Below are 16,416 nucleotides of genomic sequence, written 5' to 3' on the forward strand. Positions count from 1 at the left end.
ATTGTTTCTATCTGCCTTAATAACTGAAGAAAAACATTCCATTTTTTATGCAAGCTTTGAACCTTCTGGCGGTGATCCGGAGGAGAAGAGAGAGTGACGATACGTTAGAAACTTGTTTCCTCCTGTGACCTTACTGTAATTTAGTGTGTCAAAGCTGCACTTGTGGCCAACTGAAAACTCAATGTTAAAGTCCACTGTACCATAGTTACAAGCCAAAAAAAAATCAGGAATGCTTAAAAGCTTCATGCAGTTTTACCACTTTATTGCCTTCGAAGCTGCACATTCATTATCGATGATTGTCTTACGGCGACCATGGTTTCGTATGCAGTGGATGCAGGGAATGATAGTTCCATTTACAATGTGTGTGAACTGGCCACACATTAGCTTTTAAAATTAATGTGTTTATTGCCATCTATGATCTCATCTGCCATAGTTTTATAACTGAAGCTGTTGTGGTAAACATCATCGCTTTAGAGCACCGTATGCATTTACATTTTCGCAGTTCTGTCAGTTTTGTGGACTGCAATTGTGTTCAAATGGTGGTTCTATTTTCAATTTGTGTATGCCGGCCCCACAGGTACCTTCAGAGCTATAGTCAGATACACATACCTGCCAGGACTTTAGGATTTTGATCGTTTCTTTTGTTTGTACGGTTGTCATGAAAATCTCCCGGTAATCAAAATTTCTGTGCGTGATCTGGCTGCACTGACAAAAATGTAGATCGGTCTATTCCAGGCTTTTTGCGAACCTACCACATTTTATTATAAATGAATTTAGGAGGCGTTCATCTAAACGTACAATAGAATCTCAGTGATGCGAAACTGCGGCATATACGAGTTCATGAAATTCTCAAGCCAAACTCCGCTGTGTCCATTGGGCCAAAATTTGAGTGTTCCGTACACTTTTCCTAATCGCGGCGGGTGATATGAAGTTTAGTACCGAAGCCATCAAATGAAGGTTGATCGACAGCAGCGTGCTTGAAGCTTCAGAAGTGCGTGTGGTTGTCACTGCCCCAACCACTGTGGACAAAACCGCGGTCGTTTTTGACATGATCATGTATGGTGACGACGTTGCTGACAGATTTCCGAAAGTGTGCGCCCGTCCAACGCTCGACCAGTTAGCGCAATGCTGCTTTCTGCAAACTCTGTGGACAAAACCGCGGCAGATGCGATCATATGGTGTCATTCATTTGCAGATTTGGAGCATTTCTGGTAATACTTTCTTTGCTCCATGAGGAGCAAGTCTATTCCATTGGCAGATTGAGAGAGCTCCCTGTATGTTTCATTGGCGGATCTTCAGCAGCTCCATCGCGGGATCCATTCCACGGGGCAACTTTTCCTACTATGCGAAAATCGGCGGATACATCCGGAAGTTGCAAACGCACCGGGCCTTGAAACTGTGTCGATTTTGGGCGCGCCAACGGACGGCTGTTGCATCAGTTGCGCCTCTCGTCGGAGCTCGCGTTTTGCTAGCGTCGCGTCACTGTGCCTAGTGTGTCCACTCATGCAAGAGAAAAGCGTGATTCGCGTTACATTCTGACCCTGCCATTTGCTCCAGAGGGAGCATGTGGGTTCCATTGGTAGATTCCCTCCTGTTTCCCTCTGCCAGAGTGGGATGCTCCGACGCAGAGTTAGTCCGCCATTCCAAATCTGCCAATCGATTACACTAATAGATAGCATAAAATACCTTAGTTTTCAAGGCACGTGCGCAGCCAGCGCATGCGGATTGAGAACAAAACGATCTTTTCTCACAAAACAGCAATCGTGGCAAAGCGATGGCGATCTATGAGCTCCGAGGAGGAGAAAAAAAAGACTATAGAAGCGTTTTGGCGTTTCTGTCCGAAGAATCTAGTAGTCAGCAAAGCCAAAGATTTGACCCACGCTTTTGCCGTAGTCAGCTGTGCCGTCCTGTCTGTTCACGTGTGTCCCAGGAAGACATGCGAGTCACAGAAATAGTTTTTGCTAGTTGTTTTGATGATGCGAAATTTCAGGAGTATGTGCACTCTACCTTCTTTGAGACTCTCACTTCAGTGGGAAATCCTACCCTCCGGTGTTCGGCCACTTCAAGCCATTATAAGACCGCAACACCGATGTTTGTGCTTGCAATCGGGACTCCCCCTCTTTTTTTGTTTTTAATTTTTGTGATGTCCTTTTTGTGCCAAAAGGGGGGGGGGGAATAATTGTGCCTCGACCCCCCCCCCCCCCCATTCCCCTGCTTGCGATAATGTGCCGGATTCAGAATCCTTGAACTTGGCAGGTATGGATACAGCTCAAATAAGACACAAACGATACAAATACAAGAAGAGACATAAACCAACGCCTACAAACAACCGATTTTTCTCCGTAAAACATGCACAAACTAGCCCAACTAAATGTTCTACAACTTAAGAATTCCGAAGAGTCCCCTCCCCGCCCAGATGACCGAAGTCCGCCAGCTGATTGCCTCTGCGTTGCAAGAAATAATCCTACTCATGCACGCGGCAGTGTTCTTCAAAGGTGGGGCTGTTAGCTGCCTGGCTCATGACATCAGTCTAGAGTGCCCACCGATTGGGGCAGACTTGCATACATCCAACTGTGAGGAGGAAATTCCACAAGATTCTGAAGTTGTATGCTACTATACTAATTGCTATCTACGCTCATGTCTCGGGTGGTTTGGTCTGCCGAGATTGCAATAAGGGGCACGGCTTCGACTCGGTAAGTGTTGGATGCACATGTTCAATTGAAGTTTCATCGTCTTCATACACTATTGCATTGATAGCGACTGCAGTTTCGTTTACATCAGTTGTGACAAACGATTAATCATGGTTCTGACTGTGCATGCACTGAACATTTTTGAAGCTTATGGAGCACTCTGCTCTCGACTGTCGCTCAACGGTTTCAGAGCACCAGTGTTCATGTTTCACCCATCACAACGCGAAAAAGATGGGAACATCTTAGCTTTGGCCCAATGAACATATGAATTCAGCCGGGAAATTTCATATATTTGTATCATTCATATCGGAGGGTTTTATATTACCAAGGTTCTGCTGTATAATGAAATTCACAGTATAACACAGTGCTTCATTTTTCATATCTTCATGTCCATAATACAGTTCTTTTTAACGTAAACGTAATCAAGTTTATTCATGTGTTTGGACATATTGACTACCATGGGCGAATGCATGTAAGTAGTGATGAACTGATGATCTCAATAGTTATGTATATTCCAACTACCAGTATGTTCCAACAGGCCCTATTTGCTACTTTATTTCAGATATCAATAGTGGCTCACTGATTCATGATCGACATGTTTCAGAGAGGTACACGTTCTCGAAATTATGTCGATTGACTTTACGTAACTAACCAGAAAGTGAAACTTATGGTAATGCCAGTGGTCAAATGTTTCAAGTACATGCGATTTTTGTGAGGGGTAGCCAAAGCAGAACATTTTTTGGCAGTGGCTGGGGCTATAGCTGCTGAGCCAAAGTACAGTTAAACCTGGATATAACGAAATTGGCAAATTCCTGATAACATTTGTTGTAAAAAGGTTTTTGTCAAATGTAGTTTCAGACAAAAGACTGAAAGGAAAGGTGCAATCTAAACAAAAGAGAAACTGAAGGCAGAACTTGCACAAAACACTTACGTAGTGGCAGAAAATCTCGTCATTTTGCTCTATTGCTTGTCTGTGAAGGAAAGCAATAATGAATGTTTGTAGGATATCAATACAATGCTGCTTTGTCATTGTCTAGCTGTGGTCATCGAAGATGAACTCTGGAAAACACGTCGTACACGGCGTGCTGGAAGCTCCGCGACAGTGTGGCAAAAGTGAGCAACTCGTTTGTGTGTGCGGGTGTGTACAAGACAAGCAGGGGGCCTTATGCCAATCGAGCCGGCATTGCCAGAGGATAGATGAATCGGTCTCCACATTCATTATCTTGATCTGTTGTTTCAAGTATGTTCACATTGCCTACAGCCCAGTGCTTCTCCACGGTCCCAACCGCTGCCAAGTCAGCAGGTGGATGCCAAAGTTCTGCATGTGCCACAGCGGAAACTACCGACGAGCAAGTGCCCCATGATACCTGTCTGGAAAACCACAGAGGTACTCTACCTTCACCAGCAGAGCCTGGCTTCAGATTTGCAGGCCATGATGGTGGCACTGAACGGCTGGGTGAAGAGTGAGCGGCCTGAGCCGGATGTCACCAAATACTCCAAGGGAGACTATGTCTGTGCACTCTTCAGTGAGGATGCCACTTGGTACAGAGGCCAGGTAGGCAAGTTTGTTTTTGCAACGTGACTCGGCTGCCATAAACAATGTCAGCCGAGTTATCTTCATGCTGGAAACCTGATATGTTACCTCTCCAGTGTTTCGGGCTTTGTTTGAAATGTTTTTCACATGTCTTAAAGGTAGAAGGTTTGTGGAGAGCATCTGAAAAATGGTTTTATTTTTTTGTATGTGTTTTATTTACAGTAAAACCTCAGTAATACGACTCTCGCAAAGTTACCAATAATATTTGTACCATCTGATATTCGTATCACCAGAATATATGAAAAATTAATGGGCATAAAAAAAAAGTCGTGCATTTTGATTTATTGTTTCTTAAGGCTGCTGCATTGTCATGTGAACAGCTATGGATGACTGCCAATAATGTTGTTACCCGGAAATACGGCACATGTATTTAGTGAACCCCTGAAGTTTCCTAAAATTAACTAGGTGGTACTCTAGCACTGTGATCGTTTAGCGACCATGGGAATGATGGATATAACACCGATTTACCTAGTCTTTGTGCCTGCGGGCCTCAAACGCACTTGTGGCTTCGTAATTGCTGTGTTTTGGTTTTGTTTTGAATAAGAGAATCGACCATTTTAAATACATATCAGCCGATTTGGATTGGTGAGCCTGAAAGGTGTAGGTGGTGAAGTGCAACTGCAAATATTTACTGATTTTTGTTTTGTAAGTACAGAAGCAGCAGCATCGAACATGCAGCAGAGGCTCGAGCTCGTAAGCAGTGGCTGGGGTATTGCCCAAGTAGCAACTAGCTCTACGCTCAATAAATCTCCTTTATGTTTGGTAGAGGTGCTGGGTGCTGTGCTCGTTCAGTGTAAACCTGGTCATACGGAATATGTCGTCGCATACGTGAGTCGCACACTCATTAAGGCAGAGAGAAACTACTGCATCACAGAAGAGGAATGTTTGGCTATTGTATAGGCGCTTGGCAAGTTTCGCCCATATTTATATGGCCGTTTTTTTCTTGGCATGACTGCCCATCACGCGCTGTGCTGGCTTTTGACATTAAAAAACTCATCTGGCTGCCTTGCTTGCTGGGCAATGAAAATCCAAGATATGACATACGCATCGTTTATCGTTCAGGACGGAAGCATGTTGACGCTTATGTTCTTTCCCATTCCTCTTTCCCAGAACACCACTGCTGACTCCGCTTGTGAGCCCACATTGTCATCTTTTGACTTTGACATCATTGGTGTCGAATAATGCAATGACCTGTGGACTGCGTCTCTTCTCAGTCATCTGTCCGACCCCTCTGAAGTCCCAAAGACTCAAATGCTCCGGCCCCAAGTTTCACACTTTTCGACTAGTGACATGCTTCTCTATCGACGCAACTATGCACCAGAGGGACACAAGTGGCTGCTCGTCGTTCTGCGAGCCTCGAGGTTGGAAATATGTTTCTCACTCCACCCTGACCCACAATGTGGCCATGCAGGAGTTTCCAAGACTTGCGAAAGGCTTTGACACCATTACTACTGGCGGTGCATGTATACCTTCGTCTGCAACTTGTCCGCTCTTTCCCCGAATGTCAGCGCCGAAAATATCCACCGCATGAGTCTGCCGGTGAACTGCAGCCTTTGCCATGCCCTTGCCGACCATTCAAGTGGTTCGGTGTAGATCTTTATGGGCAGCTTCCATTGATTCTTACCGGCAACAGGTGAATAATATTTGCAATCGACCATTTAACGCGCTATGCCGGGACTGCTGCTCTTCAAGTGGCTACAGCACAGTAGGTCGCCACTTACATACTGCACCATTTTGTACTTTGTCATGAAGGCCCTCAAGAACTCCTCAGTGACTGTGGCTGCGCCTTCTTGTTCAAAGTCATTGAACAATTGCTCACTGGATGTGCTACTGTACATCGCACATGTACCGCTTCCCACCCTTAAACCAGCGGTGCTACCGAGCGCTTTAGTCGAAATCTCAGTGACATGTGCTCGCTATATACGGGACGCTTGATCATTCTCTAACTGTGCCCTAGTTCTCCCATTCGTTACCTACGCCTTATTGAAGTTGTGGTTTTGGCTAGGGTTCCCACCGCTGCTATTCATTGTTGAGGGTATTGGGACTTCGCCGTTGCCGGCACCGAGAGACTCGGGAGGAAGACGTCGAGCATGAAGAGACTGATGAGGAAAACTGTACAGAGGTTTATTCTACATATTTACAAGCGAGCATTTCTCGCCACAAAGCGAGCATCTAGACGAAGGTGTCGTCCTACATTGTGACGATCTCGTCGAAGGCGCTCTCTCAGAAAGATGCGGCTGCTTTTTGTCCCTACACGCCATTCCTAGGGAAACGGAGAGATACCTTTTCACCCAATCATGTCACCACTGTTGAGGGTCATTTTGCCGGCACCGCCCCCAACACACACACACACATGCACACACACACAAACACACATGTACGCACACACAAACAAACAAACAAACAACAACAACAACAACAACCCAAAACAGGGAGTGTATCGGCCATGCTGTCGCATCCAGGGAATCATGCTGCCAGCAAACGGGATGTAATGAGTCCATCGTGTTGCTGCTCGGGCCGACCAGCCACGTTGTTGAACGGTGGTCGCAGGCCAGGTGACTTCACTGACACGTGATGGGTCATCTGGCGTTGATTTGAGCGTCGGTGACCTCTCAGCCAGAGACACACAGCCTGGTGGTGTGAGGTCCGTCTTCGGCGGAAACTCGACGTCGGGGCCTCAGTGTACGAAGGCGCCACATGTCGCATTTCCGCGCCGGCACAAGCGACAGCAGTGCTGCCGGCAGTAATTACAACCACGCACCTCCCAAATCATGAAAAACAGCCGGGATTCTTCGCGTTCCTTCTTATCGGCGGCTTCCTTTCTTCAGTCTCGGCACGCGCGGCAAAGGCAGGTTCACCGATCGCAACAGCCTGCAATATGGCGACACAAGCTACAACGGGTTCCTCCCCTTTTTAACTCCTCTCTGGCAGTCCCACACCATTGACACCATCATGCCCTATTGACTGCATCCGTCCGAGTGCTTGCATATCTTGGACGCCACCAGACATGCAGATGACTGACACCAGCTGGCCCGCCGCTTCACTTCCAATGACCAGAACTGCCAAAAAGCAATTCATAATGCCCAGAGCTCAACTCCCGTTTTTATCCCTGTTGCCCTTGTGTGGCTGTCAGTGCCGCGTCACACATCAGGCCTCTCTTCCGAACTCCTGCCAAAGTACAATGGGCCATACCGTATTCTCGAACAGACATCTCCAGTAAATTACCTTATTGAGCCTTTTATGCCACTGTCTGACCTACGATGTCGTAACCACGAGGTTGTACACGTTCAGAGACTCAAGCTGTACCATGGTTCTGTGGTGCCTGTTGACGACTAAGCCGCCAGGATGGCTCTTTTTTTTCCTTTTTGTACAGGGCCATTGTAAAAGAAGTACTCTAGCACAGAGGCAGCAGCATAGAGCGTGCATCAGAGGCTCGAGCTCGTGAACTGTGGCCGGTGGATTGCCTAATTAGTAACCTGCTCTACGCTCAATAAATCCCGTTACCTCTCCAGTCACGTGAAACCAAACTGATATGAAAGTATTGCTACAGAGATGAAGTAAAATAAGAGGAAGGACACAAGGAGCTGACAGGCGGGCGAGTGTGCCAATCAGCCATTGTGACTCTTGCGTGTGGTTTTTCCTCTGTAAATGCACTTTGTACAGAAGTCGCCAACCCCGTAACAGTAGGAAGATTAGGCAAATCCATGCACTACCCATCATTTCCGTGCTTGCTGAAGTGCCATGCATTGCAGCTCCCGTAGACACTAGTGCCATAGTTTCCTCTGGTGTATCTATAGGAAAATCTAGGAATGATTCAGATTTGTCGTGATCTGTGACATCTAGTAACTTTTTCTAGATCTTATTACGCTTTTCCGCACAACTGCAAAGTTTTGCAGCAAAAACTACTTGAAAAGTGCATAGCATGAGTAGATGTAAGCCAGGAAATTTAGGACCGCTGTTCTTTGTTTTTATTCTTTTAATTGCACAGTGGTTTTTTGTGATGTTTGTCAGTAGATTTACGGCTGTTTCTGCACAATTAAAAGCTTTGCTCAAAATTGGGGAGTCTCCTTGGCAAAATCGGAGAGTTCGTAGGTGTGTGCATCTCCTACAGTAGTGCATGGTGAGGTAGCGAGGCCTGGTTCCTTCGCCTAAACAAACCGTTACTTCTATCAGTTCTCATCTGCCTTTAATAGGATGTCTGGATATGAGAATATGGCTTGCATCTACGTGGCATCTACTCTGCTTTGAGCACAAAAGTACGTGTTGACTCAATGGAGAGGGAAAAAAAGGACATGACGTCATCACCATCTGTAATCTGGAAGCGAAGGCACATGGATCATCCTCTAAGACTCGTTTGCACAATTTTGGAGGCTACGAAGCGCCATGATTTGGCAAACTGGCAGGCTGTAACGCATGCCCGCACTAGATCCATTGAAAAATGACTAGCCAGCGCATGGGTTCCTGTGCCTGCATGCGACTGCCGCATCTTCCGTGACAGTGCAGGCAGTGCCTGTGTATACCTGTGCAGTAGCTTACGCTTATATCAAACGTCCATGGGTGAAAATTGGTTCTCAATAACTGAGCTTCATTACATTGCAGGCTAGTGAACTTTGGCTGGGACCACATGCAAATTCGTACCACCCCAAAATTTGTACCAGCGTTGATCCTGCAGTTATATCTACTTATCATGAACCTTCATATAGAAAATTCCTTGATATAATGAAGTTTTTCTATTGCCCACCGTTGCTCCATAGAAGCACATGCATTTGTGACCGCTATGTAACAAAGTAACAAGGGGAGACGACCTTGATATAACGATAATTTTCCCCTCGGGCAATCTAAGAATTTTGCCTCGAATTTCGGTACGAGCATTCATCTTCCGCGAGTGCCCTGCCGCCGCTGAAGCGCGAAATGGCGGCGGTGCCTGTGAGGCAGCAGGTGAGAGTGAGCACTCGTGATTGCGCACGAGTGAGCACAAGGCAATCGGGCATACCTGCGCCCCACGGGCCAGCGTTGGGGCCGTTCTTGCTGCTGCGGGCTCATGCACAGATGTGTCCCTTCTTCCTCGAAACCAAAAGCAAAAAAAGAACACTGCACTCAAGACGATAGTTATAGCGCGAGAACAAAACGATGACACAGAGACAAGAAGGACACGAAAGACACGAGCGCTAACTTCCAACTGAGTTTATTGCGCAGAGCACGAAAATATCTGGAGGAGACAGTGACCATGTGATAAAAAAACCATATGGCACAAGAGCAGAACATGAGTAAGAAAACCAAAAACAAACAACACAAATACAAAGGCACTGAAAAACAGCAAAGAAAAAACCTAGAAGAAACCGAAACAGAAACGTAAAGCTACCTGCCCGCACCGAATCCTTCGAGGAACCTGCGTTCCTTCTCGGACAAAGCCACGGAGGGCTTTCTAATACAAGGCACCTGTTCGCGTGCCATCTGCGCAGCCTCGACAATGACCCGGGTGCTTACATCTCTGTGTTTGTACAACGTCGCTGTTTCCTCGATGAGGGGAACGCACTTGCACTCAGTGCAGTGCTGGGCAAGAAAACCATCTTTCCCGTTTTTAACATTGTTCGCGTGCTCTCTCAGCCGATCGTTCAGACACCTTCCGGTCGTTCCGACATAACAAGCACCACATGAAAGGGGGGATCCTATAGACGATTTTCCGAGAGCAGGCCGCATACCTGTTTCGATGTTGAACTCTGAAATCTGTTGATGATTTCGTTTTCAGGGGGTTGGTAGATTTGGTGAGGCTGATTAATTTGAACGGTGCTGAGAACAGGACACGAACTCCAACACGTTTTCCGATTTTTTTGAGCTTATGTGATATCTGGTGTATGTATGGAATCGCGACTATCCTTTCACGTTCTGTATCCGTGTTGCTCAGATTCTGTCGTGTCCTCTGCTCCGCCTTATTAGTCCGCAGGATCGTCTCCGCAACAGACGCGATAAACGCCTCGGGGAAACCTGAAGCCTTAAGGCGGGAAACTTGAGCTTTGAAGCTCGCAGAGATATTGTGGGCGCACGACCTATTTAAAGCATTCTCAAGGCAGGTTCGTGCTATGCCTCGCTTAACTATCTTACTGTGAGCAGAAGAAAAGGGAAGTAGAGGTTTCTGCGCACGTGGTTCATAACACCAACAGATGGGCTGTGAGCTAAAAACCAGATTTAAGTCCAAAGAGCGTAATTTGTCATTATCGGGCATTTCATGTGTCACCACAAGAGGCTTCAAACAATTTTCGAACACGCCTATAGTTTGAGTGGCCAACGAGTGAAACATAGAAGACTTACAATTTAGAATAACCAAGAAATCATCCACGTATCTAAATATTTTGACGACATGCGAGCCTTCTAACTTTTCCTGCAGTTTTTTGCCCATTTTTGACAATAGAAGATCACTGAGTAGAGGTGCTATGCATGAACCAATTGAAACACCCTTTTTCTGCAGATAAATGCAATCATTCCATTGAACGAAAGTAGACGTCAGATACAGCAAAACCAGGTCAAGAAAATCTCGCGAACTAATGCCAGTTTTTAATTGGAAGTTCAATTCCTCGAAAATTTCTATGTTATCCCTTATACATTCTAGTACCTCATCGTGAGGCAGAGAATAGTATAGGTTCTTTATGTCAATTGAAAAACCGAAAAGATTAGATTGATTTGACTGTTTGAAAAATTCTATCAGAGCCTGCGAGTTTTTGATCACAAATGGGTCGTCAATCTTTAGACACTTTAGATGGGTCTGAATAAACAAGCCGAGTTGCTTTTGCCACGTACCACTTTCTGTCACAATGACTCGGAAGGGCATGTCAACCTTATGTGTTTTGGCAGAAAAAAACATGCTGAGCCCATTTTTGTCACTTTTGCTAATGTGCTGTGCTAACTGTTTTAACTCTAGTTTACGACACATTTCCCTGGCCTGCGTTTTTACCGTATCTAGACGAATGTCGGTACTGAACGATCGGCTGAGAGAGCACGCGAACAATGTTAAAAACGGGAAAGATGGTTTTCTAGCCCAGCACTGCACTGAGTGCAAGTGTGTTCCCCTCTTCGAGAAAACAGCGACGTTGTACAAACACAGAGATGTAAGCACACGGGTCATTGTCGAGGCTGCGCAGATGGCACGCGAACAGGTGCCTTGTGTTAGCAAGCTAGCGCTCGTGTTTTTCGTGTCCTTCTTGTCTCTGTGTCAACGTTTTGTTCTCTCGCTATAACTATCGTCATGCCATACCAACTAGCCCAAGCTGCCACACTGCACTCAAACCTCATTATAAAAAACTTGCATCTTACATGAAAATAAGTTCGTTATATCAAAAAATTTGTTATAATGATTTATTCTGAACACTAAATTTATTGTGAGACTATTTTTCATTTACTTTGTTATAACCAATATTTCGTTATATCGAGGTTTGAGTGTACTTGTGCATTGGCAGTGCCACGCCTTTAGTTAGTGTCACATATTGGCGGGCTGCACTGCATATGCAGGGCGCTTTACCGAATAGTTTTCGACGGTATCCGTGTATGTGTCCGTGTCGTTTGCTCTTCGTTTTCGATGCCGTGCGTGCACGCACATGGTGTGGCCCCCCCCCAAGACGTTCAGCTTTTCTTTTTTTGTTTTTTTTTATAATGCGGACAACCGTGTCGTCACCAAGGAGGGGATGTCATACTAGGCGCTGATGGAAACTCTCCGGGACCACGGTGACGACGGATCTTCAGAGGTTGACTTGTCACGCACCTTCGCCTTGTGCCACGCCTCGAGTTCGCAGGCTCGTAGCTTTCGCAATTAGCCGATTAGTTCTGGCAACAACACGACGGCATGTTGAATGCAATGCAATGAACGTATTCGCGATAAATTGTAATGGTATTTGAAGTAAGGCTAAGAGCCAACTCTTTTGGATACGATATCGCGGAACAAAGCGCTGGTGTGGACAAATACGGTGGCTCTAGGGAAAGGTGCTTTTTTCACCCAGTCCCTTTGCATTGAAAACGCACTGACACTTGCTGAGATAGCAAGCGCACCAGCGATGGCGACCGCCCTTAAAATCAAAGTTCATCGTTGCTACTCGTGTGATCCCTCCCACCCCACAGTTTCAAATGCGAAGCATTTCTTAGTGAACTTCGGCGACTTTGAGCGTGCCTATCTATCTATTTAGCCGCCTACGACTTTTAGCTCTCCTAGCCGTTTCAATGATGGTATCGATACCAAACTTGGTATGGCATAGCATGACTATATGAAGAACATATTTGACTAGTCATACCATGCAAATCATGATATGGATGCATGCAAATCATGATATGGATGATATGGATGTCGTGAATGTCATGATTTACATTTCATGGTCCTGCAGCTATTGCGGGGGTGTCGTTCACGTGATATGTTGCAAAACTGGTATGGTATGACATGATTGCATGGCGAACACAAGCGACAGACCCTAACATGAAAATTATGACATGCATGTCATGTAACGACATGACTACATGCCATGCTCATGATGCGCTCGCAGCTGTTTCGCTAGCGTCACATATACCAAATTTGGTATTACGGTACGTGAATGGATGACGAAGGTATGTGACTGGTGCAAATATGATAAACATGAGAAGTGTGTCATGTACCAACATGACTACATGTCACGCTCATGATGCGCTCGCGGCCGTTTCGCTAGCGTCACATAAACCAACTTTGGTATTATAGTACATGAATGGATGACGAAGGTATGTGACTGGTGCAAACATGATAATCACGAGAAGCATGTCATGTAACAACATGACTACATGTCACGCTCATGATGCGCTCGCGGTCGTTTCGCTAGCGTCACATAAACCAAATTTGGTATCACAGTACATGAATGAATGACGAAAGTATGGTACTGGTGCAAACATGATAATCTTGAGATGCTTGTCATTTAACAACATAATTACATGTCACACTCATGATGCGCTCGCGGCTGTTTCGCTAGCTTCACATGTACCAAACTCGGTATCACGCGACGCGAACGGAGGGCATAGGTAAATAGCACATCCAAACATGATAATCACGAGATGCGTGTAGTGTAACAACATGACTACATGCCACACTGATGATGCGCTCGCGGTCGTTTCGCTAGCTTCACATATGCCAAATTAAGTATTGCGTGACGCCAATAGATGACGAAGGTATGTGACCGGTGCAAACATGATAGTCATGAGATGCGTTTCGTGTGAGACCATAACTAGATGCCACAGTCAAGGCGCCAATACATTTCGGCGTGATGCGGTGCGTGCTCGCCGGCGTTAAATTCGTCGCATCACGCCGGTCCTGCCATATACTTGCAGGCGCGCGCCGCACTGCGTTGCTTTGACGCATGCGAGTTTCAGCGCGTCTGCCGTCCCTTCGTCACAAAAAGAGGAAGATGCAGTGTTGTCTGGGTAAGGCATGGGCGCGAAATGCAGAATGTCCCATTTGGCGCCAGTTGCTATCGGGCCGCGCTGACGGACGTTGGTCGTACCTGGCGTCAGACCTGAGTGCTCGCGTTTTCCTAACGTTGCGTCGCTGTGCCCAGCGTGCGGTCGCGTCAACGCTACATTGGAGTATATTGGGCCCTTCATGATGCGTTCACGGCCATTTTGCTAGCTCCACATATACCAAGTTTGGTGTTACCTGATGTCAGTGGATGACGAAATATATGACTGGTGCAAACCTGATAATCAAGACACGCGTGTCATGTAAGAGCATGACAACATGCCACGCTCATGGCATGCTCGCGGCCGTCTCGCTAGCTTCACATATACTAAATTTGGTATCACGTGACTTGAATAGATGAGGAACGAACAGCTTACTCAAAACGCAACAATCGTGGTGCGCATGTTTTGAAGTCCTCATAAAGGTGCTCATAAATTCGTAGCAAAGCTTCTAACACAGGTGCCGGCCAATTATAAAGAAGCCTCGAAGTCGGTTCCCCATTTTTTTGCAGTTTCTGCATGTTAATAGCACCAAGAACCTGGGCAGTTAGAATGACATTACAAAAAAATGATCACTTCCTGGTGTGTGAAAATTTGCACAGACATAGAAAAACATTTGCAGAAACCAAATACTATGTCAATTTTAAAAAATGAATTTTTTTGTCACCTTTTGGTCCCAAAGACCAGTCTGCCCCCTTATCCCTATTGTTTAATTTGTGTATTTATTTTTCGAATTTTCGTACTGAACCGGCATATAATTAAATCCTCTGTATAATGAATTATTCCGGGAATTCAATAATTTAGTTATATCCAGGTTTAACTGTATCACCGATGTTTCACTACTTAGTTTACCTTGTTTTTTCGAAATTTCTGTTGGCGATATAGTTCATGTTATTGTATATATATAAAGTCATATTATGGCACATGTGGTTTTTTTTCTGTATCTGTTTTGCCCTGTTACGTTTTGTGTGCATATAAAGAGTTGTGCTGCAGTCATGATTTGATGAGGCATGCAGAAATGACACAAATGCCATGAAAATCTGTGTATAGTTCGAGGTTTTTTTTTTAGTTTTTACAATGTGATATTTCGGCCTGTACTATATGCGGAGCCCAAGAATTATCAGCCTAGAATTCGCACTCATAGTTTAGGCATTGCGCAGTGCTGTCGTGATGAGACCTCTGTGTTAGGCTGCGAGTTAGTCCTACATGCTGACTGCTACGATTTTATGCTATGTGCAATGTGAGGACCGCAAAAGCAGCATTCGGCTGGCGTTGGAGAAAAAAAAAAAAAGGTGATCTCAGCTGCCAACACCAATGGTAACTGTGCTGCAGGGCAGTAGTTCGGCTTAAATGAACAATGCATTTGCTGTTGGAGGAAAGAAAAGACAGCCCTCTTCGTGTGCATTGGCCTGAGAAGTTCGTTGGGCAGAAAAAGGGACTGTTTTCCGATATTTAATGGAAACTGAAAGATTTCATTCGGGAGTGCTAGAGCACTGCCGGGACTCCTATAGATATTCGTGCCAGGCATGTTTAGGTGTCACCTCCGTGAAGTGACTGCTGCGTGAGGCCCTAATTAAGCTCATTGCCACCGCTGGAGAACATCCCAGCTGCAACCACTTGATGTGTGCCTAAATGAACCATTTAAGGGGGCACACTGGTCTTCGGGACCAAAAAGTGACAAAAAAAATTCATGTTTTAAAATTAACATATTTGGTTATTGCTGGTATTTTTCCATCTCTCTGTAAATTTTCACACACCAGGTATTGGTAATTTTTTTGTAATGTCATTCTAACTGTCCTGTTAACAAGCAGAACCTGCAAACAAATGGGGAACCGACTTCTAGTCTTCTTTATAATTTGCCGGCACCTGTGTTAGCTCTGCTACGAATTTATGAGCACTTTTATGATGATTGCAAAACATGCGCACCATGATTGTTGCTTTTTGGAAAAGCTGTGTGTTTTCAGTTTTTTCCATTTTTCTCAAAAAAGTAAATTTACGACTGTTCAATTTTGAGGCCTCAATATCTCTGCAGCTAGGGCTGGTACGATAATTCTTTTTGCAATGGAAACCTGTATGTGTGTGGAAATTGTAACATAATTTCAACTGATATTGAAAATGAATAGTTATTTTTGCTGTAAAATAACTAATAAAGGCCTAAAAACAACAAAAAACCTCTTTCACACTTTCATATCTATAGTCATTTATCTATGGCAGCCCTAAACATTAGAGGGTGAACTTATCTCAGGTACAAGATGAGTAACAGGAAAACTAATTAAATATTTGAAATCATCAGAAAAAACTACATAATCCTGTGCAGTTTGATCAAGATCACTGAAGAAATAAACAAAAAACTGTCCAAAACCAGTCTACCACCTTAACGACCTTGTCAAGCGCATGTATATGGAGTGGGTAAGGTCCTGAGAGCATGATGTGACCCCGGCCATTGAAACGGGCTTCGCCGGCAGTGTTGTGCACATTGATTGGTGTAGATTGTGTGTGAATTTCTAAAGCGCTCATGCGAAGCCGCGATTGGACAAAGCGCGCGCCTCTCGAGGGAATGGGGGAACGCGCGGCTCCTATTGGCTGCTGCGCGCGATGACGTAGCTGCTTCTCCGGCATGCGCCGGCTCGTCGTCTGCACCGGCGCTTGCAATGCCGGCGTTCTTTGTGTGCCCCG

At 45.4% G+C, this 16,416-nt stretch overlaps 1 protein-coding gene across 4 annotated transcripts in view; it reads left to right on the forward strand.

Moving 5' to 3' along the window:
- LOC119167232 (tudor domain-containing 6-like) overlaps positions 1–16,416 on the forward strand; it is a 94,437-nt gene that overhangs the window by 61,537 nt on the left and 16,484 nt on the right. For all 4 annotated transcript variants that reach the window (XM_075890316.1, XM_075890319.1, XM_075890322.1 and 1 more), the window contains one exon: positions 3,952–4,245. In XM_075890316.1, the coding sequence (XP_075746431.1) occupies positions 3,952–4,245 (294 nt within the window). The remainder of the gene's footprint in view (positions 1–3,951; positions 4,246–16,416) is intronic.

The sequence above is a fragment of the Rhipicephalus microplus genome, chromosome 1, assembly GCF_043290135.1.
Source record: "Rhipicephalus microplus isolate Deutch F79 chromosome 1, USDA_Rmic, whole genome shotgun sequence".
Lineage (NCBI taxonomy): Eukaryota > Metazoa > Arthropoda > Arachnida > Ixodida > Ixodidae > Rhipicephalus > Rhipicephalus microplus.